This window comes from Eptatretus burgeri, chromosome 12, assembly GCF_056783735.1.
Source record: "Eptatretus burgeri isolate ZD-2024b chromosome 12, Ebu_testis_v1, whole genome shotgun sequence".
Lineage (NCBI taxonomy): Eukaryota > Metazoa > Chordata > Myxini > Myxiniformes > Myxinidae > Eptatretus > Eptatretus burgeri.
In genome coordinates, this window is record NC_140972.1 from 24,824,784 (window position 1) to 24,852,192 (window position 27,409).

The following is a 27,409-nucleotide window of genomic DNA, read 5'->3' on the forward strand; positions in this document are numbered from 1 at the left end:
AGGTTCCCACCCATCGACAATGGTGTGTTTCCTATGGCGCGCGAAGTGCACGCGTTCGAACAATAATAAAAATGCGGGAAAATACAGCAGCGTCCTGTAAGGAAATCGTTATTACATCGTTGGGATCATGCTTACGTCGTCGTTGCACTGCCGCTGGGGTCACACTCGTGTGTCATTGTCAGACCATTGCCGGGATCATGCTTACGTCATTGTCTGACGATTGGCAGGATCAACTTTACAATCATTGCTCGACCATACAGTATATTATGGATCATGATTACATCATCGTTGCACCATCCTGAGCATCATGTGCATGCCATTCTTCCACCTCCACCTGCTTTGTTGCATTATCAACGTCACCAGCAGTAAATTATCTGAGTCAACAGCACAGTGGAATGACCAAAAACGTCAAGACTTTCGGGTAACTCAACAGCATGAAAGGGGACCTGGAAGTACACACATCCCATGCGAAGGAAATGGCGATGAATAATTGAGCGATATCCAATGTGATTTCTCACAAGGTTATGATCAACAACTGGAGTCAATTTTATGCTATAAGGGGCTCTGGTGAACAATACAATCACGATAATGCTCTCTACGGTATTTTGGACCGATGGGTTGAACAAAACAACCAAGTTAACAAAACAAAAACTGCATTTTGGGGCTTTTGCACAAACTAATTCAAGCTGAAAAGAAGAACGGCACTCGGTACAGCGCATACCTCCGCTAGGCTGAACAGTTTACGTTTTGTATCCCACTGATACGCTGGATCTGAATCCGGACCTGAACCAAAATCTAATAAACTAATTCTTGTCACCCAACCAACTCATCCACAACTTTTTGAGATATCATACTATATATCATTTTTGGCCCCATCTCTCAATAGTGAAGAATCACTTAGAAAATGCTAGTATCTGGATCCAGATTTGGATCTTCACCAAAATCTAATCAATTCGTCCTTGTCGGACACCCATCCTGTCCACCAAGTTTCGTCGGAATCCTTCCACAAGTTTTTGAAATATCATGCTATACAGTGCATCGTTTTTGGTTCCATCTCTCGATGGTGAAGAAACACTTGCAAGATTAAAAATAAAAACTTTTAGTATTCGGATCCGGATTCGGATGTTCACCGAAATCGAATTCATTAGTCCTTGTCACACACATACACACACACACACAACATGTACACCAAGTTTCATCTGAAATGATCCATAACTATTTGAGATATCCTGCTCATAGACAGACAGACAGACAGACAAAGTTTTTTTTGGGGGGGGGGGGGTGGGCAAGTCTCACTTCGACTAAGTATTTGGGGCAGGAATTTGGAATTTGTTCAGGGTGACGATGATATCTCGCCAAATATTTGCGAAGAACACCACGAGATATTTAACATATACCGACTAATGCCAGCAGATGAGATGCCAGTCTGATGTCCATCAGAGAGACGACACACACTGATGAATCACCCTGCCCGAGGAACACCGGAATGAGAGTTTATAGGTGGGATTTAAACCCAGGCTAGACAGCTCAGAGGAGAGTGTGCGCATGTCCAGGGCATCCTGCCGAACCGAACTCAAGATACTTGTACATTGAAACGTAAATAACGTTTGCGTTTGTTGGACTATTGCGATCATCATGGCCAGGGGAACTTTACGAACGGATCTTTCACCATCAGCACCGCTTCCAACACACGTGGGCGGTTAAAGCAACACGCATCACGACAACACAGTACTCCTCGCCACCTGACCTTGATACTGGAGCGGCTCGTCTGCGTCTCAGCTTCGGTGCTGAACGAATCGAGCCCTCTGCGGTTCATCCTTGCCACGGCCGCATGTGCAGGACACGCGACGGACAGTCCGGGACACGCCGGTTCGGACACCGACAATGACAGCGAAGTGTCCTTCTTGATGAACAGCCCATGAACGGCCGTGGCAGCGACTCCAGCCTGGGACACGCTGGCAGTCTGGTGCGGGGATGTGGAATCGTCCGACTCTCGGCAGTAGATGACCCCGCTCTGCGAGACATGAATACTGGGGGCACACCCCATTCCAGAGGTGTTGGCGAGGTGGGTAATGTGCAAGGTAAGGGGTGGCGCTCAAGCAGGTTAGGAGGAATAAATAAATTAAAAGACGATGACAAGTTGAAAAGAAGAAAGGGCGGTAGATGTGCAGAGGTTTGCAGGAAAGCCACAAAAAGGGGGTCGACGAGTTGAGGGTCAAGAAAATCAAGGGCAGCGAGGAACGAAGAACGAGCAGGTAGTAAGATCAAAATGAGAATCAATAGGATGAAGAGCGAGAGTGAGTACAGATAGACGAGGTTTGCAGGTGGGGAACGTGGACATGGTGCCGATGGCTCGGAAGAGCGTGGATGTGATGGTGGTGGATGATCAGAACTGGCTCAGAGTGGAGGAGCTGCTGATCGGAGGAGGGAGTGCGGCGCCGAGCGATGGACTATCACCGACACTTCGACAAACAGGAGGCAGGATGACAAACGTTCGAAATGCCATTTTTGCTCCAGAGGCCCCCCTAAGTCATCATCACGACCGGGGCTCCGCGCACGGTAACTTGCCGTGCATGATTATCCGGACATGTCGCATCGTCGCGCCTTCGACTCCTTGACTCCCACGGTCCAGAGCCACAAGCAGTGCGAGTGTTGCGTGCGTCGACGACCCCCCCCCCCCCGTTCTCCACCGCGCAGAATGGGCTCTCGGCGGTGACGTCAATGCAAACAGACTCAGCCTCAGCCAATAGAAAAACAGGCAGCGCCAGTGGAGAATTCAAATCGACCTGTGACGTGGGCTGCATGGCCTTGTGCACGCATGCAACAAATAAAAATAAATAAATATTATAAAACAACCCAACAGTGTTAATCTGGAATAACATTAATGTTAGACAAGTGATTCGCATCTTTCCTGAACATGGAGGATCGAATTGATAAACACAATAATTTCATTGGATCTGTTATATTATTATCAAGGTCAAACTTTTGATGGGAAGATGAGAGCAGCCTTAAGTTCCATTACCATTCAGCTCAGGGCCGGATTTAGACATGTGTTGGCACCTGGGCAGCTTTCAGTAGTGGAGGCCCACCCTACTCTAGAATACTAAAAAGGTGACAAGACATATTTACAGTCATCCAACTAGAGGGGGAGCACTCGGTAGAGTGCAAAACCTCCGCCGCCAATACTGCTGGGTCACTTAAGTGAACCTGATATCCTATTCATTGTAGGTCAAAACGGATCAGACTCTACTGAGCCACGATTGAATAAACTAAACTAGATCGACGCGCATGTCGAAATGCCAAAAAAAAAAAAAAAAAAATCGAAATTTTTTTCAAAAAAAAAGTTGCAAAATTTGTTTTTTTTTTCTGAAACAATTTTTTTGGGGGGGGATTGGAAATCACTTAAAACATGTAGAAATGCAAAAAATAATTCAAATTTTTTTCAAATAAAATCGAAATTTTTTTGAAAAAAAGTAGCAAAATTTTGTTTTTTTTTCTCTAACAAAATTTTTTGGGGGGGTTGGAAATCACTTAAAACGTAGAAATGCAAAAAAAAATTCAAATATTTTTTCAAAATGGCCGCCATAGCGGCCATATTGGACTTTGGACCAAGTCCAACATCTAATGGCATGATCCTTGGACCATACCTAATCCCCCCACCAAGTTTCGTCGAAATCCGTCGAGGAGTTTTTCAGTAATACTGTTCACAAACAAACAAACAAACAAACAGACAGGGGTGAAAACAGTAACCTCCGTCCATCTTCGATGGCAGAGGTTGAAAAGTATATTTTTCAAGAACAAAGAATCTGAACTTCTCTATAAAATAGAGAATGAGATAAGATGAATATCATATCTGTTCCACTAACTACCAACTACCATTCAGGCACTCACAAATATATTTTTCCTTACAATTTCTTTTTTCATGAAATATGTGGAGGCCCCCTGGGCAACTGCCCAGCTTGCCCATGCCTAAATCCGGTCCTGATTCAGCTTGGAGAGCGCTCACCAAGTGGCTTCAGCACTCAAGGAGTAAACCTTGAGTTTAAAAATGGTTTGTCATCCAGTCTTTATTTAATGTCTCCAACATCTTCCCCACAAGTGAAATCAAACTAACAGGTCTATAGTTTCCCAATTCTTCTCTGGATCCTTTCTTAAATCATGGTGTTACATTTGCTACTCTCCAATCCTCCGGTACCTGTCCTGACTCCAGTGAACTATTGAAAATATCCGTTAACATCTCACTTACCTGCTCAGCCACCTCCATGAACACTATTGGGTGCATATTATCTCGACCCGGAGCTTTATCTTCTCTTCGTAATCTTCTCTTATCTTCTGTCTTATCTGATATTTATATCACTCTCGCAGTAAACAGAGGCAAGTTAAGAAAATAACTCGGCAAGCCAAAAGAGAGTGTGAGAAGGACATGGCTAAGAATATTAAAGATAACAAGAAGACTTTCTTTAAGTATATCAGGGGAAAAGAACAGGTCAGGACCAGTGTGGGCCCATTGAGGAATAGCACCAGGAGAGTGGTTAGTGATGAAAGTGAGATGGCAGGCTTATTAAACAGGTATTTTTCTTCAACTTTTACACAAAAACAGTCTGGAGAATTACCAATAGCTGAGAATATCTATCGAAGAGTTGAGGAAGGGCTTTTACAGAAGATCCAGCTTGGAGTGGAGTAAGCAAAGGAACAGCTTGGAAATGTTAGAGAAGATAAGGCTCCGGGTCCAAATAATATGCAACCGAGAGTATTGATGGAGGTGGCTGAGCAGGTAAGCGAGATGTTAACGGATACTTTCAATAGTTCCCTGGAGTCAGGACAGGTACTGGAGGATTGGAGAGTAGCAAATGTAACACCATTATTTAAGAAAGGATCCAGAGAAGAATTGGGAAACTATAGACCTGTTAGTTTGACTTCAGTTGTGGGGAAGGTGTTGGAGACATTAATTAAGGACCGGATTAGGAACCATTTAAACAAATACAAACTAATTAAAGGTAGTCAGCATGGGTTTACCAAAGGTAGTTCCTGTTTAACAAATCTTTGAGAGTTCTATGAAGCAGTGTCTGATTGGGTGTATGAGGGAAAGGCAGTGGAAATAGTATATCTCGACTTTAAGAAGGCATTTTATAAGGTACCACATCAGAGGTTGCTAACCAAAGTGAGGGTTTGTGGAGTGGCTGTTCAGGTAGCTAATTGGATTGCAAACTGGTTTTGTGATAGGAAGCAAAGAATGGCTGTAAGTGGGAGGATGTCTTGCTGGGAGGATGTAAGTAGTGGGGTACGTCAGGGATCAGTACTCAGACCATTACTATTCATGATTTACACCAACGATTTGGATAATGGGGTAAATAGAAGGATTTCCAAATTTGCAGATGACACAAAGTTTGTAGGTAAGGTGGATAGCAGAGGTAGTCCGGATGTCAAACACCATTTTCCAAGATGACCTTGCATTTGGGTCCGCACAATGTTTTTCTACATTTTTGTGATCACCAGACCATCTGAATGAATATTCCGATTGATGCCACTCTGGTACCCTTGAGCATTTTGGTAGAAACCCATTAATATGCAAATTAGCGGTGGCCATTGTCGAAATTACTATTTTTCTTAATATCTCCAAAAGTAAGCATCCAAATAGCCTGGTTGAGGTGTCTACACCCATGTGTTTAGGGTCACTGGTCAGGATAAACCCACTTAAAATTTAATAAGATTTAAATTTTGCTCATTAATATGGAAATTAGCAGTCGCCATTGTCCAAATAACAATTTTTCTTAATATCTCCTGAAGTAAGCATCCAAACAGCCTGGTTGAGGTGTCCAAACCCATGTTTTTAGGGTCACTGGTCATGATAAACCCACTTACAATTTGACAACATTGAAATTTAGCTCATTCATATGCAAATTAGCAGTTGCCATTATTGAAAATGTAGATAAATAGACATATAGATCGAAAAAAAACACTTCAGTCTTTGTGAATATAGATCACTTTAGTATTCATACAGATTCAACAATTCGACAGTATGCAATGAAAGCAGCTAACAACATGAACAAAATAAGACATTCCTGTGTAAATCAAATGTTCATATATATACATACATATATATATATATATATATATATATATATATATATATATAAATATATATATAAATATATATATATATACATATATATATATATATATATATATATATATATATATATATATATATATATATATATATATATATATATATATATATATATATATATATATATATATATATATATATATAACAGGTTTGTAAACCTTATGAAGGCTACTTCAGTGCTTGGTGTCTCATTCAGTGTCAGAGTCATCATCAAGGCTTCAAGGGCAAATGCAGCAGCTGTCTTGGTGCGCTCATTCCTGCAGCCAGTATCTCCATGGCACGTACAGAAAACTGTGCATGGTAACTTGGCTGCTGTGCAGCGGCATTGAGCTGTGTAGCATTGCTTGTCAGAGGAACATCCACATCGTATTAGCTCAAGATATCTGGTGGTACAAGAGCGACGTTGGGCGGCAGCATAATTGGAAGTAATGATCTTGATGCCTCATTAGACGGGTCAATATACAACCAGAACAGCCGTACCCCAAAAAAATTGCAAATATTTGTTTTATTGCATTACCTTATATTTTAAGACTTACTTCGGAACATATCAAAAGTTGGACAGAAATGGATGATGGGAAAGTAAAAATTTTTGACATGATAAAAATGTCACAAAACCATGCACGATTCACTACGTCGAAAACGAACCACTATGCAGATTATTCCATCGTATGTTTCCTCCTTATATATATCTTACATAAATATCTCGGTTTCAGGGGCGGAGAATGCTCTGATGGCATTCAATGTATATGGCCAATGTAAATTGACTGCATGCTTCTAAAAGATCTCATATTTTCAAAGATAGAAAATGAACTCTTTATATGGTAAAGAGACCTGCCCTTTATGCCAAAGGGGATTGGACTGTGAGGAAACAGTATTAGTTCGTGAGAAAGGAGCAGAAGGCATCAACCGTGCAAGTGCCGAAAGGGGTGTTGACATCAGAATTCTAGCTGGTACCAGTGTTCACAAATCATGTCGAGTGAATCACATAAACAAAAAGGACATTGCTTTAACCAAGAAGGATCATGCGGAATCAGGTCCATCAGTCAAGAGCAGTGCTCGCATTTCCCTGGGACCATATCACAGTAAAACACATTGCCTTTTCTGCGGCACTGAAGTTAAGGAAGAGGACCCAAAGCGAGGCCATGCAGAAACAGCCAGTTTTGGCTACGTGAAGACTGACACATTTGTTAAAACTATATCAGTTCATTGCAAAACAAGGAGCGATGAATGGGCCATTGCTGTTCAAGGCCGCATTGAATATTTTGAGGGTGATCTCCATGCAGCTGACTGTGTGTACCACAAGTCCTGCAACATTAATTTTCGCACAATGCGAGACATTCCACAATGGTTCAAGCCGACTGAGTCAAACAAGAGACGAAAAATGGGAAGGCCTAAGGACAGTGACCAGAATGAGGCTTTCGATAAGGTGTGCTCTTTTCTTGAAGACAATGATGAGGAACAGTTAACAATTACAGACCTCGTGGCTCGAATGGAACAATACCTAGGCGATAGTGAATCCAATGCATATGGGAACCAATACATGAAGGAACAGCTTAAAAAACGATATGGTGAATCTATATTCATGGCAGAGGGTAGAGGCTTAAAAGACATTGTGACATTCAGAGAAAAAACGTCCCAGATCCTCCGTGACCACTACAATGCACCACGAGAAAATGATGAAGAAGCACAAAAACGTGCAATTCTTCAGACTGCTGCAAAACTAATAAGAAGTGACATAAAAACAACAGTTGCACCACATGGGGATACATACCCAACTACTGCAGACCTAAGCCTTACTGTTGCATTGGGGTATGTCCCAGCTAGCCTGCGATTCTTGCTGCAGCATATTTTGGTCGGGAAAGATACATCTAGGGAGGTTGCTGGTATTGGACAAGCAGTCATCCAAGCAGTGCGTCCAAGGGCTGTAATTGCACCATTGCAGCTTGGTCTTGCAGTGCAAATGCATCACTTGTATAGGTCTCGTTTCTTGATAGATAGTCTATCAACCTTTGGCTTTTCCTCATCTTACTCCAAAGTGCAATGGTTTGAAGTAAATGCAGCCTCTTCTCTTGCTCCGGATGTGTTTGGAGGTGACACCGACATTCTTGATACATCCTTGTTATTTGCTGGAGACAATGTGGACCACAACATCATAACGTTGGATGGAAAGGGTACCTTTCATGGGATGGGCATGATAGCAGCTATTACACCAGGGCGGCAATCTAGCCACATCATATCGAGAAAGAAAATGTCTGACAGGAAGCTCGTCGAACTGATGAAGATCAATATAATAGATTACCGCTATGCAGAGCACATCAACCGCAACCTCAAATTTCAGCCCCTCCCTTTGTTATCAATTTGTGATCGCACAATTGACATATTATGGGAGATGTCATTTTGCTTCGAAAAGAGTGCACCAAATTGGCAAGGCATGATGCACTTTCTGCATGAGGAGTGTGATCACCCAGGGAAAGCCTCAATACAGTTTCTCCCAATGATTGATATGAACCCAGGTGACAAAACCTGCATCTTGTCAACTCTTGATTACCTGAGCAAACTTGCATCAAAACACAACATGCCAGCAATCATCACATTTGACAAACCGCTGTTTTGGAAGGCCTCTGAGATAGTGAATGCTCTTCCTGCTGATAACCCAATCCATAATGCAGTGCTACTGCTTGGGAGCTTCCTAACATTAATGAATTTGTTGGGTGCCATTGGAAGTTTGATGGATGAAAGTGGACTGAAAGAGATCCTGGAAACAGTGTCTGGTCAAAATGCTGTTGTGCACATGCTGAGTGGGAAGGCGGTGCAACGTGCTTTTCGTGGCCATTTGCTTGTGGATCAGTGTCTTACACGTCAGGTTGTTGGCAAGATTGTGGAAGTTGACCCTGGGTTTCAAGAACAAGTGGCAGAACTGAAGCGACTGTACATTTCCCTGGAGACTGTCGAAAGTGACACTATAGAGTTTGTGTTGCAATCAGAGTGCATTCATTTCATTGACAATAGATTGAATCAGGAAAGGAATAAACTTGCAAAGGACTCAAAAACCAGTGCACTTTGGATCAACTACCAGCGTATGTTGGGAATTGCAAGGGCACTTGTGGCAGCTGATCGGACAGGGTCCTGTGAGATGCATCTCCAAGCCATATCAGCTTGCTTGCCGATATTTGCAGCTGCTGGCCATCCCAATTACCTGAAGTCAGCTCGACTCTATCTCGAGAAGATGCTTGCGTTAGAGGATGACAACCCTGAGGTTCATCAGAAGTTCCAATCTGGTTATCATGTAATCCGGCGCAGTGACCAATACTGGGCTGGCCTAGGCTCTGATCTTGTGATAGAACAGACATTAATGTGCTCACTGAAAAGCCAAGGGGGGCTGACTCGAGGAAGTGGGATGTCAGAGCACCAGAGAGCAGTTTGGACTCTGTCTTCAACTATATCGTCCTCCTACAACCTTGCCATGCAAGAACTGACCTCGAGTAGCTACTCAACAAGTGAACAACATTAGGAGTTGACAACATCCAGGGTGAGTCGAGATGAAGCTGATCGTGGCAAAGTTGCCGAAAAACTGGATAGCTTCACACCATTTTCTGATGACAAGTCATTACGCAATATCATCACAGGGGTTACTGCAAATGAGGATGTCAATGTTCATGACCTATTCAAAGTAGGTAGTGACATTGTCAAGAAGATGGATGATCACCCAGCTTACTCCTATTCACACAAAAGGAGTTCTAAAGTCAAGACACTTGCATCCAGCAGGGCAGTCAAAGTTGCTGAGGACCGCACAATAGATCCAGCGTTACTATTCCAGAGGTTCTTAGTCGTGTCACAGACGGGAGATCTCCAGATAGGTGAAGTGATGAAATATGAACTCTGCCCATACCCAATGTCTCTTTTTGAGGCAAAAAAACATCCTGCGCCAGCCAGATAAACCACAGTTGGCGGAGGCAATAAGGAATTATGCTACAACCAAATCTGACAATGCTGTCAACCAGACAGTTCCAGGAACAGATCACTATGTTCTTGATGGGGGATCACTTATTCACCGCTTAAAGTGGACAGAGGGATTCACCTACAGTTCCATTGCAGATGAATATGCCTCATTTACAGTCAGACACTATGGCAAAGCTACTGTTGTGTTTGATGGTTATGAGGCTGGGCCAAGCACAAAGGACTGTTCTCATCAATGTCGGAATAGAAACAAGAATGCCACCAAGGTTAACATTACGGAGTCAACAAAATTTGTTGGGAAAAAGGAGGACTTTCTGTCGAATGAGTCAAACAAGCAGGCAATGATACTGTTGATTATAGAGGTGTTACGCAAGGAAGGCTGTGAAAAGTGATCCAAGCAGAGGGAGATGCTGATGTTGAGATTGCAAAAGCAGCCGTCGCAAATGCGGCTTCCAGATCTACAACCCTCATTGGAGAAGATACAGATCTCCTTCTCGTCCTGCTCTTCTATATGGTGGAGACAAACTGCATTGAACTCTATTTCCGTTCTGACAAGGCAAAATCAAATGTCTACAATATCAAAGTCCTTCAGCAGATACTTGGAAATGCAGCCTGCAGAGATATATTGTTCCTTCATGCATTAACTGGCTGTGACGCAACGTCTCGTGTCTTTGGGATTGGAAAGAAGTCAGGGTTTCAAAGAATCATCAAGAAAGAAAAGGAACTGATAGACAGCTCAAAGGTGTTCTGTAAACCACAGCAGAGTCAGGATGTTATAGAAACTGCAGGCTGCAGAGCAATGGTGGCATTGTTTAAAGCAAATCAGAACGACTCATTGGCATCGATCAGATACAACATTCTCTGCAAAAAGGTTGCAAGGGCTAAGGCATTTGTCACTCCTGAAAGACTGCCCCCGACATCCGCTGCCTGCAAGTTTCATTCTTTGCGGACCTATTACCAGGTAATGGAATGGATGGGCCTTTGTTGTGGAATGGAGCCAACAGAGTGGGGATGGAAGGTAGAAGGAGGAAAACTTGTTCCAGTGATGACAGACAAAAGCCCTGCTCCAGACATACTACTTCACATGATTCGCTGCAACTGTTCAGGGGGGTGCAAAACACTAATGTGTTCATGTAGGAAACATGGATTAGAATGCACCAGTGCGTGTGGACATTGCCAGGACAGCAAATGTGACAATATGAGTGTTGAACCAGAGATAGAGGAGGAGGAGGAGGACGATGAAACTGCAATCTAAGACTAGAAGGCATATGGTACTTCCACATGTGTCAAAATTGTCCAATTTTTTATATGTTGCTTTCCATGTCATAGACTGGCAGAAACAATCAAAAACATATATTTGTGCAAATATTTACTTTAAATTGCGAATGGTCTCAGGATTAGCACTGCATAAACTACCAGCAACGACCATAATACAAATATTGGTGCAAAATTAACTTTAAATTGTTAGTGGTCTGATGATTATCAGTCAATTTTTTGACGTTTTATCTGCCGGCAGCCATCTTGTTTTCTGACATCACTGAGGGACTTTCCCATGCGTCAAAATTGTCCAACTTTTAATATGTTGTCTTCCACATCATAAACTACTAGAAATAAGCATAAAACAAAAATTTGCAATTTTTTGGGGGTCAGGCAGTATATTGACCCGTCTACATCACGTTTCCATCCGTACTGAGTGGGATCCAGAGATGGTGGTTGCAGCTCAGCAGCTGACTTCCATATTGCTGTCTGGATATGAGCGCGTCGCACGTTTTGTTCAAAGGACTCTGTAGTTGGTGGCAGAGCCTTTAGGTCTGGTGCTTTGATGACATTTGGTTTCACCATCTTCATAGACCACATCTCTTTGCGAGCATCAGACATGTTGCTTCTCTCCTTGCTACCATAGCAAACAGCCATGAACGCAGTAGCTTCGGTGATGACATCGTCAATAGATGCCTCCACATTCCCAAGTTTTTGAAGTGAATGGCCTGCTGTGAGTGTCTTCTTGCCAGTCAGTTTACCTCTACCATACATCTGGGCAACAGTGTCGCAACCTGTCAGTACGTGTAAAGCTAGTAGGTCTTGCACCATCCCGGCATGCTTTCTCGCAGTGGCTCCAATGTCGATCAACGATCGGCCAGGACATGTTGCTTCCATTGTTATGCAGCATTGCAGATGAAGTTCTGCGAAGTGATACACAAGCAAGATGAACACATCAGTATCATCACAGATGACTGTGATGCATTTTGCGCCATCTTCGGCAACTTTAGCGACTTGCTGAATCATGATGACATCTGCCTCCTCATGCATCGTCTTCAAATCAGTGCGACACCTTTGGGCTCCATGGTGTATTTCCAATGGGATAGATTCCTGTCCCGTAATGACGAACCTGTGTTAGCACTGCTTTCTCTGTTGACTAACGTCAATCAAATTCTGGCAAATCAGGTCTATCAGCTGAACTTTGTTCTCAGTTACTGACAGAACCACCAGCTGTGGAGCCAGTGGAGTCTGGCGGTTCAATCTGTGGCACCTGCAAGCTTGCTGCCCAGCTCTTGCTAATCTTGTTCCACTCTTGATGCTGAAATCATGATATCTGTCAAATACCAGATATACATCTGATTTGTCCACCTTTGCCATGATGTAGCTCGTGAAGTTGTCAACAGGGTCTTGCACAATTTGCCTGTTAGGCCAATGAATAACCCAGAGGATTGCACAACCATCTAAGATGGTGACTTCAGGTTGTGGACCCAGTCTTGTTGAGATTTCCACTTGGAGATTCTTCTTCAATGTCGACTTGGTCTTTGCTATTGTCATCTCCCCCTTTTCATCGAACATTAATGTTGGCACAGGTGCAAGCTCGTACTCTAAGACATCACATAGTTTGATGTTTCGACTTTGTTGGAGTCCCATGACCCTGGAGTAGATGAGATTTGGATCACAAACTTCAGTATATTCCACACGCATGACTTTCCGTGTCACTGCCGTAGTTATGACTTGTTTAGATAAGGGAGCGTTAAATCCTGCTGGCCAGCTTTCTTCATACGAATGCATCTGTGCTCGGCCAATGTCAACTGCCCTTGGTGCGTTCACCTTTTCCGGTCCAATTCTGCCAGTTACAATGTTGACAACTCTGTCTGCATGTTCGTTTTGGTCAAGTGGGTCGATACAGGACTGGAGTTTTCTCCTTATCTTATCTCGGTCCTCTGCATCAGATCGTATGCGTGATGGCTTCTCTTCATTGTGAATGGTCACCTCTGTGACTATGTGCCCCTTAGACATATCTGTGAGATTGTGGGCTATCTGACTAAATGTGTGCATATTATATTATAGGCCCACTTCTTCAGTAGGTTCTCTTGTGTTCTTTAAAGTCAAATACTGTCGTCTTTGAACGGCGGCTTCTTTTGCTTGTTGAAGCATCTTCCAAACAGACATTACTCATTCGTTTCAAGTGCCTTTCTATGTGTGAGCATGATGTGTACGTTGACATACAATCTCTATGGCATTTGAGCTCGATAGATTCGTCTGCCTGTAATCTCTGTTCAAGCTCTTCATGTATACCAGTGGTTCCCAACTTTTTTCTGATCGAGTACTACTTGGAGGTCCCATACCGCCGCCGCGTACTACTTGGTTCCAGAAAAACTCAATTCGATAAGATATAAATTTATTCACAAGTAGAACACATTAATGAACTAACTGTCAACAAAGAACAAAATTTAATGCGAGGGCTGCATCTGTTTCTTCTCCACCAGCTGTTCGATGCGGGACATAACTTTGCTCACAGCACATCGGAAATCATCCCCGGGCGCAGCAAGACGGTTCCAGCTCTTTGACTTGATGGTCATCATGGCTGAGAACCCTGCTCGCACTCCCACGTAGAGGGGAAAATCAGTAGCTGGGGAACAGCGTGACGGGCTAATGTCGGGTACGAGGAGGCCATGGTCACCCAGAAGTTCATAGGAGAGCATTCCTTGTGCTTCGTCTTTGCTGTCAAGTCAGCCTGGATATCTATGAGCTCATTTTTTTTCTTTTTCTTTTTTTAATTTTTTTTTTTTTTCAAAATCTTTTTTTTTTTAAGGTTGAGCCCGAAAGTGCTCGCGAACCACCTGGAAGGCCCTCGCGTACCACAGGTTGGGAACCACTGATGTATACCACCTTGTCTTGTTTTGCTTGACCGGATGATACTTCACACTCTGTCTGGACCAACTGTTACCAGAGGTTTTCCAGCTTTAGTTGAATCGCAGGGACTGAAGAAACAGTCTCCCCATGGTGATGGAGCCTCAATCTGTACCAATAGAGGTAATTATAAAACATCAGTAAACATTTAATTTCTTTGTTCGTATTTTTAAAAATTCTCAGGAAACAGGTTCCACCCTGTGTACTTTTAAAAATCAATAAAATACACAGTTGCTTTCAGACAGATCATGTTAAATAATAAATAAATAAAAACTTGCTTGCAAATAATATCGATCATTCCACTGTATCAGAAGACATTACTCTTACTTAAAACTCAGTTCTCCATGTTTCTTTCATTACATTACAAGCCTCAACTTACTTGATCAGAAACAGTTCATGCTGTTGATCTTCTGAGATCAGCCATTTCTTCACGACTGTACTGGGGATAAACGGCTCTGCGCAAGTTATTTTCAAACAGTTTTGTTGTTGTTGTTGTATAACTGCACTGCAAAAACGCCGTTCGGTGAGGACAAATTCAGGGGGGTAGGCTTATGCTAATTTGCATATTAATGAGCTAAATTTTAATGTTATCAAATTGTAAGTGGGTTTATCATGACCAGTGACCCTAAAAATATGTGTTTGGACACCTCAACCAGGCTCTTTGGATGCTTACTTCTGGAGATATTAAGAAAAATTGTTATTTTGATAATGGCGACTGCTAATTTGCATATTAATGAGCTAAATTTAAATGTTATTAAATTTTAAGTGGGTTTATCATGACCAGTGACCCTAAAAACATGGGTGTAGACACCTCAACCAGGCTATTTGGAGGGTTACTTTTGGAGATATTAAGAAAAATAGTAATTTCGACAATGGCCACCGCTAATTTGCATATTAATGGGTTTCCACAAAAATGCTCAAGGGTGCCAGAGTGGCATCAATCGGAATATTCATTCAGATGGTCTGGTGATCACAAAAATGCAGAAAAACATTGTGCGGACCCTAATGCACGCTTTTCTGGCCAACATTCGGACTAAGGGGGTGGTGATCAGATTCAGGAAAGTATTGACACTTGCATAGATTGGGCAAAAGATTGGCAGATGGAATTTAACCTGAGCAAGTGTAAGGTGTTGGAGATGGGAAAGAACAATGAAAATAGAGATTACAGGATACAAGGAGTAATTTTGGTACGTGTCATATAGGAGAAGGATCTGGGGTTGGTAATAGATATGGGAGGTAAGCAGGCAGCACAATGCCAGGCAGCTATAGGTAAAGCAAATTGGGGTTTACGCTGTATTCGGAGGGGGATCATATATAAATCAAAAGAGGTGGTGTTAACATTGTACAGGAATTTAGTGAGGGTACATCTAGAATATTGTGTGCAGTTCTCATCACCACAAATCAGGAAGGACATAGATGCCACAGAGAAGGTTCAGTGCAGGGCTACTAGATTGATTCTGGGTCTCGCTTGACTCAGCTATGAGGAGCGGCTGAAGGAGACAGGGCTTTATACATGAGAAAGGAGACGGTTACGAGGAGATATGATAGAGATGTTTAAGACAATGAAAGGTATAGATAAAATAGGTGAAGATGAATTATTTAACAGAGTAGACAGTGATAGGACCAGGGGCTATAGCCTGAGAGCAAAGAAGAGGAGAGTTAAGACGGTAGCAGGGCAGGGGTCTTTTATTCAGAGAGTAGTTAATGCATGGAATGGTCTCACTGGAAAGGTAGTGGCAGCAGAAACAGTAGATAAGTTCAAATTAGAATTAGATAGGTACCTGGAAGTTATGGAGATAGTGGGGTATGGGGATGTTGATAGGATTGTTTGGTAGTTTGAGCATTGATGGGTGATTATGCGCATGTGTGCAAAGTGCTGTTGGTGGGGTCCGCTGTTGGTGTGCATGTGTACGAAGAAGAAAAGTTTAGGGGAAAAAAACTACAAAAAATAAAATAAAATAAAATTGATTAATTAAAATTTTGCATTCTCTTCCTTGGATTTTGTGTAGATAAATTAGTATGGTATTCGCGCAGGCATGACGGGCTGAATGGCCTCCACCTGTGTTAGATTTCCTTGTATAAGGAAGCACTCCAACGAAACGTTTGATAAGAAACGACGAACTTGGCAAGCTCAATTGGGTAATGGAACACACACCTTCCTGGACTTGTTAAAATTGCGTATTACTGCAAACCACTAACGACATGTGCGAGCTCTTGCCGAATAAAGAATTGAGCAAACAGAGTAATGGGATCGATCATCATTAAACTTTCATCATGAGTCGCTCTTACAGTCTTACGTCATTATCATTGTCTCTTTCTATAGACTCCTTCCACGATAAATGTTCTGGTAAATTACCGAATCTGTTCTGCTGTGCCTATTGAAGGCTTCCCTCATAGACTGTCAAGGGACAGCCACATGTCAAAAATCAGAGTAAGGGTCTTATAAGGCAAAGAGGCCAATGCCATCCACTTTATTCCGTTATCGTGGGATCTTTAACGTCCACCACAACCACCGTTGGGAAAAAGGTCTTCTGGCTTGACGTCTTTCATCTGGACGGCACACACAATGCTGTAAAGCAGAAGGGAGACAGTTTATACCTGGATCGAGACTCAAACCTACGATAGACACCTCAAGAAGCCAGGGCATATCTACCTGCAGGGGTGTGTTCCATTCCAACTAGAATGGCCTCAGTAGAGTGCATCCCTCTGCCAACCTGAACAGTTTACATTTTGTATCCCATGAGCCACTAAAAGGCTAGATTACACATCCGGACCTTAACCAAAATCGAATTGGCTGGTTGAATTCAGTGACCTTATTTGCAAATCCTGTTCAAATATAAAGTCAATCAGATGAAAATTGAGGATTTTAGAAATTTAACAAAGTTGATCACCTTTGGCCTAAATTGACCTTTTGCCTCAAAAACAATAGATTTCTTGCTTATGACGAACGCTACCATGTGTTGACGTTTCTTGAAGATTGGTTGAAAATTGTGACCTCCAGGCGATCGACACACAGACAAAACAAGAAAGATGTTGTGCAGAGCACGATGTCTGCGAAATCCATAAAACAAATTTTATCTTAAAAATAATTGGTTTTTGAATTCAAAGACCAAATATGTAAATACTCTTCAAATTTGAAGTCAATCGGATGAAAATTTACAATTTTAGAAAGTTGGCCGATGTTGACCTTAAAAATACAGGTGTTCTGTAAAACACCTGTATTTTTAAGGTCAACATCGGCATCATCTTTTAAGGTCAAAAATACAGGTGTTCTGTAAAATACTTAAAAATACTTGTTTGGTGAATTCAGTGACCTGATACGCAAATCTTCTTCAAATTTAAATTCAATGGGGTGAACATTGAAGATTTTAGAAATTCCACCTAAGTCGTTGAACTTTGGCCTATGTTGAACTAAAAAATAATTGGTGGTTGAAATCAATAAACAACTAGAAGGGCACTCGTTCGAGTGCATACCTCCGCCAAGCAATGCCTCATCCACGAGAACATATCAGGCCCAATACATTTTTGAAATATCATGCTATATTATCGTTTTTGGTTCTATCTCTCAATGGTGAAGAATCACTTTAGAAATTAAATAATTCTCGTATCTAGATCCGGATTCGGCTCTTCACCAAAATCGGAACAATCTGTCCTTGCCACACGCCCAATGTTTCCACCATGTTTCGTCGGAATCCGTCCACAACTTTTTGAGATATCCTGCTATATATCGGTTTATCCCCATCTCAATGGTGAAGAATCACTTAAAACAACTAGAAGGGCACTCGGTAGAGCGCATACCTCCGCCAAGCAATGCCTCATCCACGAGAACATATCGGGCTCATTACATTTTTGAAATATCATGCGATACAGTACTATATCGTCTTTGGCCCTTTCTCTCAATGGTGAAGAATCACTTTAATAATGAAATAATCTCATATCCAGATCCAGATCTTCACCAAAATTGAATCAATTCTTTGTCACACACCCAACGTGTGCACCAAGTTTCGTCTGAATCCATCCACAACTTTTTGAGATATCATGCTACATATCGTTTTTGGCCTTATCTCTCAATGGTGAAGAATCACTTTTAAAAATTCGAGTAGTCGGATCCGGATCTTCACCAAAATCTAAGCAGTTCATCCTTGTCAAAAACCCAACCTCTCCCCAAAATTTCATCCGGATCCGTTCACCACTTTTTGAGATATCCTGCACACAAACAAACAACAAACAAAGACAGAAAGGGGTGAAAACATAACCTTCACTTTCGGTGTTGGAGGTAAACATGCAACAACTCTTCAAATTTCAAATCAACCGGATGAAAATTGACAATTTTAGAAATTCAACATCTGTTGACCTCAAAAATAATTGGTGGTTGAATTCAGTGAACTGATAAGAAATTTGAACAGAATTTGCCTTTCAATCAGTTGAAAATTGAGGATTTTGAAATTCGACAAAATTGTTAACCTTTTGACTTTATAAACAATAGGCTTCTTGCTTATGACGAACTCTACCATGTGGTGAAGTTTCATGAACATCGGTTTCAAATTGTGACGTGTCGGTGATTGACATACAAACAAACAGGCAGACCGAGACAGACAGCCAAACACACGCAACCAACCAATATACTTGAAAATCTTCGATTTTCGCAAGTAATAAGGAAGATGGTGTGCATAGCACGAACGTGTGAAATCCAAATAAACATGATGGAATGTTATGCACAACAAATTTGATCGATATATTTTCTAATTGCCACCTAATATGTGTTATGTTTTGGATGGCATCGACCTTGACCTTTGACTAATTTTGACCAGATTTTATGCACATATACTACACATGCATAAAAATAAGCTGTGTAAGTTTCAATCGAACATCTTGAAGAAAAACTTCTGAGGTTTGGCAATAATAAAATCACAAAAATATCCCATTTGATTAAAATCGGGTGAAATTGTTGTCATGGACACCGTTGACATGTCAAAATAGCAAAATCGATATTTTTTGTTGAACCAATTCCATGGCCCAATGTGCAAATCCTGTACAAATTTCAAGGCAATCAGATGGAAATTGACGATTTTAGAAATCAGACCTCAAGATCCAAATTTTTGACATAGATCGCTCGAGAAAATGGCTGACCGGAAGTGAACGGCCAACAATGGTAAAGGTTTTTCACCCTCTGCTGGTGCAAAAGGAATATGTTTGTCATTCAAATCTGGACAAATTTGAACCAAGCTTGTTTCATAAGGCATTCTGGATATTTTGCAAGCTTTATCAAATGCATAATTGTCTTCAGCTTTCATCATATCTATCTTGCAAAGGTAAATAATCAGACACCTGATCCTCAACATTTACAACACCATGAGTTTAGTTTTTGATATGGAATATGTTATGGATCCGGGGTTCGAGTTCGACCATGAGAGGAAGCTCTTGTGTTTCTCCCAAATACCCGGTCCTGAGGCCGTCGGGCATAGCTAACTCTGCGCGCCGGCGGATTGCTCAGCAAGCATGAACGCCGATTGGTACTGCCAATCATGGCAGGGTTACACCACTTCAGGTGTTATCATTTCAGGTGGATTGACCCCACCAAGCGAGTTTCGTGCCCTCAATGCGTACTTGGCGTTAACTTACCGAATTGGGTGCAGCCTAGTCCAGCTGCCATGTATGCACCAGCTAACAAAGCAAATCAGGTGGGGGTACAACTTCCCGTCCAACTATACTTGTACAGTGTGTCAGACCAATGAAGGAAAAGACAACTGATACAGATTGGAAAGTAGAAGCACTCGGTCAAGCGCATACCTTTGCCAAGCAATGCCTGATCCACGAGAACATATCGGGCCAAATACATGTTTGAAATATCATGCTATACAGTACTACATCGGTTTTGGCCCTGTCTCTCAATGGTGAGGAATCACTTTTAAAAAACTAGAAGGGCACTCGGAAGCACGCACACCTCTGCCACACAATGCCTGATCCACGAGAACATATCGGGCAAAATACATGTTTGAAATATCATGCTATACAGTACTACATCAGTTTTGGCCCTGTCTCTCAATGGTGAGGAATCACTTTTAAAAAACTAGAAGGGCACTCAGAAGCACGCACACCTCTGCCACACAATGCCTGATCCACGAGAACATATCGGGCCCAATATATTTTTGAAATATCACGCTATATATTGTTACGGTTCTAGGAAACGTAGGCATTCAAACATACAGGTGCCCCGAAGTTAGTTATGCCATTAAGTATATGTGTAGACAGAACCCCTCCTTGTGTGTAGTGGGATATTGAAGGGGTGCGTTGCGATGTTTTTTTAGCTAGGGTAATAAGTCTTTATTTCCCCTCTTATCTGAACCACAGTACATTTTTCTCACTTTCCGAGGCGAAATCTTTGTGAGGTACCTTTTTTTTGGTGAGTGCAGCCACGCGTGGAGGGGGCGGGCTCCCGGCATGGCCGAAACCCCGCCCAGAAGGAGTGGACCCATGGAGGCCCTGTCCAATCAGGGCGGACAGTGACGTCAGTTTTGACCAAGGCCCTGCCCTGATGAGGGAGGTGGATGGACTACGAAGGGACCCTCTGAGACGCGCGTTCGTTGGAGTTCAGTCAAAAGGCTCAGTTCAGTTCTGCATTCGCTGGGGCGTTCGTTGGAGTTTTGCTGGAGTCTTGAGTTCAGTGTACGAGGAGGATTGACAAACTGAGAGCTTTTTCACGAGTCTGTGGGTGGTGGTGCATGGCCGTTCTTCGTTAGTGGAGCAATCCGAAGGGCACTTCAGCTTGTTTAGTTGTTTAGTTTTTCGAGGGCACCCCGGGCACCGAAGTAGTCGGCCAGAGTAGTCCATGGGTCCAAGGGACCGAGTTAGTGTAATGGGCACGGGTAGACCACGGAAACGAGACCCAGAGCATCAAAATGCCAGACGAGCATTGACGAGGAAGATGCCAGGAAGGACATCCCCCACGTTCATAAGGAGTAGGTAGGCTCGGAGACAGCCTCAGCGACCCGGGGGTGCCAAAGATCGAGTTAGGCAGATGGGTATCCCTGCCAATGGAGCCACGCTGCCCAGCCACAAAATTGTGCAAGAGCACGAGAGAAAATTTGTGGACCAGGCCCAAATTAATAACGAACACCAACACAGGCGACAGGAATCGAGGTTGCTAGGACCGATAGTTTAAATAAACAAGAGTGTTGAAAAGCCCCGGGGATAGATTAACGTTTAATAAATGCTAGGATAGATAGGAAACGTGTACCCCTTCGCACCATCCATCCCTTTGCTGTTCGTAGGCCGCTGGACTCACCTTGGAAAATTGCTGAAATCTGTGGGAGTTATTCTGAGGCTGCATTGGGCTTCGAGACAGATTCACTTGGCTCTTCCTCAATACCCTCAAAAAGGGATCTGAGGGATTGGGGATAGACAGTCAGGACAGGTTAGCTGAACAAAGACAATAAGGGGGTTAGGGACATACGTAATTATAAAAAAAATAAGAATAATAATAATAATCATAAAAAAGTGTAAATTTCGTTTTTTTTTTGTTGCAAGCTTATGGAGGTGGGTATGGACAAGGACAGGCAAAGGAGATAGGTTGGGGGGAGACCGTAGGGTAGGTCCGAGCCTGTCTTCGGACCGGCCGGCACCACCACACTCCCTCCACAACCTCACGAGACCACACCGAGGCGGCCAGATTCGTGTGCCGACCTGTTTTCTTACCTTACCGACTGCACCTTACCTGGTCTGCATTTGCCATGCCTTTTTTCTGCCCTTGCCTTGACTCTATTCCTGCCCATGCCTTTGTTTGCATTTCCATGTCACCACCTCACCATGTGCTCCAGGACCATTTCTGGAAGTGTTTGCAAGGACTGCCCTGCAGGCAGCCGCATTATTGGGGACTGCATTTGCGTAGCCCGTACATCCATCTCCTTGTTGTTGCATAAAGGTCAGTTCAAATGGACCGTGGACTGCACTGAGCAGCCCGGATATCTCCTTGTTGTTACATAAAGGCCAGTTCAAATGGCCTGTGAAACGGCGTGTGGCCTGCCGTGTTAGGATGATTTGCCTCCAGCAGCCGAAATGAAATAAAAAAAAAATTTCACTGACAAACAAGGGACCATTGAAGGCCCTGAAGATGCCCGATCGTCAATTGCCTGCTGTGCACTCATCCACAAATGTTACCTTTGTTGTGTTTTCTCTCCTCAAATCACAGGTCCTGAGCCATGGGTAGTGTAAATTTTAGAAATGCACATAGTCCTAACCCACCTGTTGTTTGTTTAGCACCGGAAATATAGTTAAGTTGTCCGAATAAGTCTGTTAGTTTAGTTACACAACGCACAAGGTTATTTATTTTTGGGACATGTTTTCAAAATGTTGCACTCAGGGATGAGTAGGAAAAACGTGCTAGGGGAAACCTACACCTGCATGCTGCACAAATGTTAAACGACTCGAGTCCAGTCGAGCAAAAGGGAGGGGGGTAGTGTTACGGTTCTTGGAACCGTATGCATTCAAACATACAGGTGCCCCGGAGTTAGTTATGCCGTTAAGTATATGTGTAGACAGAACACCTCCTTGTGTGGAGTGGGAAATTGAAGGGGTGCATTGCGATGTTTTTTTTAGTTAGGGTAATAAATCTTTATTTCCCCTCTTATCTGAACCACAGTACCTTTTCTCGCTTTCTGAGGTGAAATCTTTGTGAGGTACCTTTTTTTTGGCAAGTGCAGTCACGCGTGCAGGGGGCGGGCTACCGGCATGGCTGAAACCGGTCCGGCCCTATCCAATCAGGGCAGACAGTGACATCAGTTTTGACCAAGGTCCCGCCCCGCTGAGGGAGGTGGATGGACTATGAAGGGACCCTCTGAGACGTGCGTTCGTTGGAGTTCAGTCAAAAGGCTCAGTTCAGTTCTGCATTCGCTGGGGCGTTCGTTGGAGTTTTGCTGGAGTCTTGAGTTCAGTGTACGGGGAGGATTGACAGACTGAAAGCTTTTTCACGAGTCTGTGGGTGGTGGTGCATGGCCATTCTCCGTTGGTGGAGCAATCCGTCTGGTCGATTCCGATAACGACCGAGGACACCCAACCTCGACTGGGTCTCTCACTGGATCCTGTCCGCGACCCTGATCCTCGCCCTGGGACTCCGCTTGGGTTCCTCCATGGACCTGAGCCCCACGCGTGTGACTGCGGGCCGAGCTGCATGGCCATTGGCAGGTGCCGCACCATGGAGCACCCCTCCCTCCAACGTGCAGGTACCCAGCCGAGCCGCGACCCCAGCCCGTCTCTCTCCCTGGCTGCGAGGTTCCTTGGAATTCACCTGGGTTTTATTTTCGTCTGTGTGTGGCGCCGTCTGCTAAGAACAACTGCATAAGTGTTTTTGATCATTGTAAATCTCCTGCATATCCACGATAAGCTTCTCTGTGTCCTTCTTGCTGTAAATAAAACAATTGTAGAAATGTTCCCAGTTCGTTTCCGTCCTTTCTTTCATTGGTCCAGCATGGTTCGGATCTGAGTTTAGCCGGGTTTTTATACCCGATAATCTGCTCATCCTAGCCGGCACGGCTTTGGCAGTTCCGCTCGACTGCACCCAAACCGGAGTTGGTAGTTGGAACTCTACCGCAGTCGATAGACGACCCGGTTAGAGCAAGACGTGCCGAGGGCGTGGTTCCCCGGTAGACGACACCGCGTGGTTAATCACGTAAATTGGTTCTCGACAAAAAGACCCTACGCTACGCGGTGGAGGTATTGGTGTCCACGGTCGGTTAAGTGACCCGCCGCCTCACGTAGTTATCCGTGAGCGACGGCCTACAATTCCGGAGAGTCCGCTGGGAATCGACGTAACTTTCCCCACCTAGCGGTCGTTCTTGCCACTGGACCTCCAGCCCGCAACAATATCGTTCTTGGTCCTATCTCTCAATGGTGAAGAATTACTTCTTGAATTAAATAATTATCGTATCCAGATTCGGATTCAGATAATCACCAAAATCGAATCAATTTGTCCTTGCCACATACACAACGTGTCCACCAAGTTTTATCCGTATGCGTCCACAACTTTTTGAAATATCTTGCACACAAACAAACAAACAAACAAACAGACAGAAAGGTGTGAAAACATAACCTCCTTGACCGTCGGTGGTGGAGGTAATAACAACAAACGATTATTTATTACACACGCAAGCAATCATGAAAAAGCAGGTATATACAAGCAAGAAAGCAAAAGGCACATAAGAGCAGATCTCACCATACACATATTCATTCTTATTCAATCTTACTTAGACAAAGGACACATGGCCATCATTCACTCAGGAGAAGAAGATAACACTCACCTCACACAGTCCGACAGGGCTGTACAAGCCCAAATGTACTAGAGAATGCGGAGGAAGATGGGCAGTGGTGATGTGGCGGGATGGGACACGCAGCCGCATCCCTGAGGTGCCCAGACCCAATAGGCAAATCCTCTCTGTGGTGTCCCAGATATGCGACTCACTCTCCTGTGTCTCAGCTCTTTTCTTCCTCTGGCTCCCGTCAAAGAGACGCTGTCATTCAGCCTCCCAGTCCCTCATGGCCAACAGGATCGAGACCACCGGATGACATTCGTGGAAGGAGCGTTCTTCCCCGCCTCCCTTTTACTCCACAGAAGGTTGACACCAACTGCTCGTGAAACCTTTCTTTCTTCACCCTCTCATGCTCCTCTCATGAGCCTCCTCAGTGTCAGCTCATGTGTGCCTCTCTTCTTATTGGTCCCCATCCGATGTGGGCGGGTCCATGATCCAGCCTGTGGAAAACGCCATGTCACTCTGAGGAAATGTTCAATCCAGTCCCCATCCCTTCCTTCACGCGTCCAATGCCGCGATGGGAGCCCTCAGCCCTCCTTGCCTGCACAAAACGTACTATTTACTGTACATGCCGTTTCACATGCGAGAAGCGCCGTCTGCAGGTAAAAAAAAAAACACCAAGCGTCATGCTTTATGCCATGAACATGCATGTGAGAATGGAGCGAAAATGGAGAGGGGTTCCGCCGGACCGAGGGATGACCAAACAGCTACGGGGTTGAAGGAGGGATTGTCAAAATGATGTTTGGTGAAAGGGAGGTAACGTACTGATGATGTGAAAGAGGAAAGATTGAAAGGAACAGAGGGGGGGAAAGGCATCAGCACCAGGGAAATACGAACCAGCACATGTCCACCGAACAACCCCTCGACAGGTATGACAAGGGACCAAGGACTATGTACAGATAGTCCAATTAAATTACTGATTCTCAGGTCTCCTATGTTTCCATGACATGTTCTTCCCCAGGATAAGTTTTCCAAAACTGTAGCAATATTGTCAGTTTAAATCGGCTCGGGAGCAGCTTTTGTCAATGCCACATACTGGTATTGTTCGGGACATAGCGGTACCTTTGCATCCTCTCCTGCCCCTCATTCATCCCCACACCAATCATTTGTCTTCGTCTGCCTCGATCTTGACCTTCAACTCTGCTGTTGGTGTGCCTCACCCCCGTCTCAACTGTTCCTTTTTGTCCTGATCCATTCAGTGTACCAATAATATCTCTTCTACGAGCATCGACGATGTATACACAAAAGGAAAAAAATACATTTTACCTCACGTCATCGACATTATTAAAACATTTTACCTCACGTTAATGACATTATTAAAACATTTTACCTCACGTTAATGACATAATTAAAACATTTCACCTCACGTCATCGACATTATTAAAACATTTTACCTCACGTTAATGACATTATTAAAACATTTTACCTCACGTTAATGACATTATTAAAACATTTTACCTCACGTCATCGACATTATTAAAACATTTTACCTCACGTTAATGACATTATTAAAACATTTTACCTCACGTCATCGACATTATTAAAACATTTTACCTCACGTTAATGACATTATTAAAACATTTTACCTCACGTCATCGACATTATTAAAACATTTTACCTCACGTCATCGACATTATTAAAACGTTTTACCTCACGTTAATGACATTATTAAAACATTTTACCTCACGTCATCGACATTATTAAAACATTTTACCTCACGTTAATGACATTATTAAAACATTTTACCTCACGTCATCGACATTATTAAAACATTTTACCTCACGTCATTGACATTATTAAAACATTTTATCTCACGTCTTTGTAATGAATACATTTTACCTCACGTCATTGACATTATTAAAACATTTTACCTCACGTTAATGACATTATTAAAACATTTTATCTCACGTCATTGTAATGAATACATTTTACCTCACGTCATTGACATTATTAAAACATTTTACCTCACGTTAATGACATTATTAAAACATTTTACCTCACGTTAATGACATTATTAAAACATTTTACCTCACGTCATTGTAATGAATACATTTTACCTCAAGTCATTGACATTATTAAAACATTTTACCTCACGTTAATGACATTATTAAAACATTTTACCTCACGTCATTGACATTATTAAAACATTTTACCTCACGTCATTGACATTATTAAAACATTTTACCTCACGTCAATGCAGGTGTGTAAAATCAACGTCGATTACGCGCACCCTCTTCCACCCTTTTCAATGATCTGGCTTCAGAGGCAGTGCTTGCGGCATTGTTAGCCCCCCCCCCCCCAAGCTTGTAATAATTCTGCAATCTGGAGAAACCACTGTTTCCATAAACATGGCATTAGAATTTTTTAATTTTTTTTGTATACCTTGTCGAGGCTCGTGTGAGAGCCAACACACAACGCACAGCAAGGGGGGCATGAGACCGGAGGGGAGGGAGTGGGAAGGATAAAACACTGGGGAACAGAGACAATAGGAGATCTGTGGAAGGGAGAGGGATGGGACGGGGAACTCGGGGAATACAAGATGGACATTACAGGGACTTTCAGGAAGGAAAGCAGCAAATTTGAAGGAGGTGGGTTTGGGGTGGATTATCGGGGGTAGAAAAGATCAAGGATTTGGATGGGGGATGATAAGAGGTGGTGGTGAACAGCTGTTTTGAAGGCCTGGATAAAGAATGGGAATGAATAGAGTGAGGGAGTTTATTCCAAAGGCGGGAAAAAAGAGGAATGAAAGAGTGAAGGTGAGCAGTGATTCATGATTTTGGTAGTTTTACCAGAAGGGGGTTGTTGGTGGACCTTGAGCACCATGTGGAAATGTGGTGGGGACAAATCGCAG

At 43.2% G+C, this 27,409-nt stretch overlaps 2 protein-coding genes across 7 annotated transcripts in view; one reads left to right on the top strand and one right to left on the bottom strand.

Moving 5' to 3' along the window:
* Nucleotides 1-24,798, bottom strand: part of LOC147015269 (high affinity cAMP-specific and IBMX-insensitive 3',5'-cyclic phosphodiesterase 8B-like) — a 214,295-nt gene extending 189,497 nt beyond the window's left edge. For 5 of the 6 annotated variants that reach the window (XM_085849849.1, XM_085849847.1, XM_085849848.1 and 2 more), the window contains exon 1: nucleotides 1,748-2,670. In XM_085849849.1, coding sequence (XP_085705975.1) covers nucleotides 1,748-2,047 — 300 coding nt within the window. In that variant the 5' untranslated portion in view covers nucleotides 2,048-2,670. Of the gene's footprint in view, nucleotides 1-1,747; nucleotides 2,671-21,542; nucleotides 21,641-24,549 lie in introns of those variants that run through there. The other variant, XM_085849851.1, reaches the window with a different exon arrangement.
* Nucleotides 6,256-9,641, top strand: LOC147015270 (uncharacterized). Its single transcript, XM_085849179.1, has one exon. The coding sequence runs from the start codon at nucleotides 6,936-6,938 to the stop codon at nucleotides 9,639-9,641; it is 2,706 nt and encodes a 901-aa protein (XP_085705305.1). The 5' UTR covers nucleotides 6,256-6,935.
* Nucleotides 24,799-27,409: the final 2,611 nt, after the last annotated feature.

Coding starts and splice junctions, on each gene's coding strand:
- LOC147015270 (XM_085849179.1), top strand. CDS start 6,936: ATGAACTCTTTATATGGTAAAGAGACCTGCCCTTTATGCCAAAGGGGA.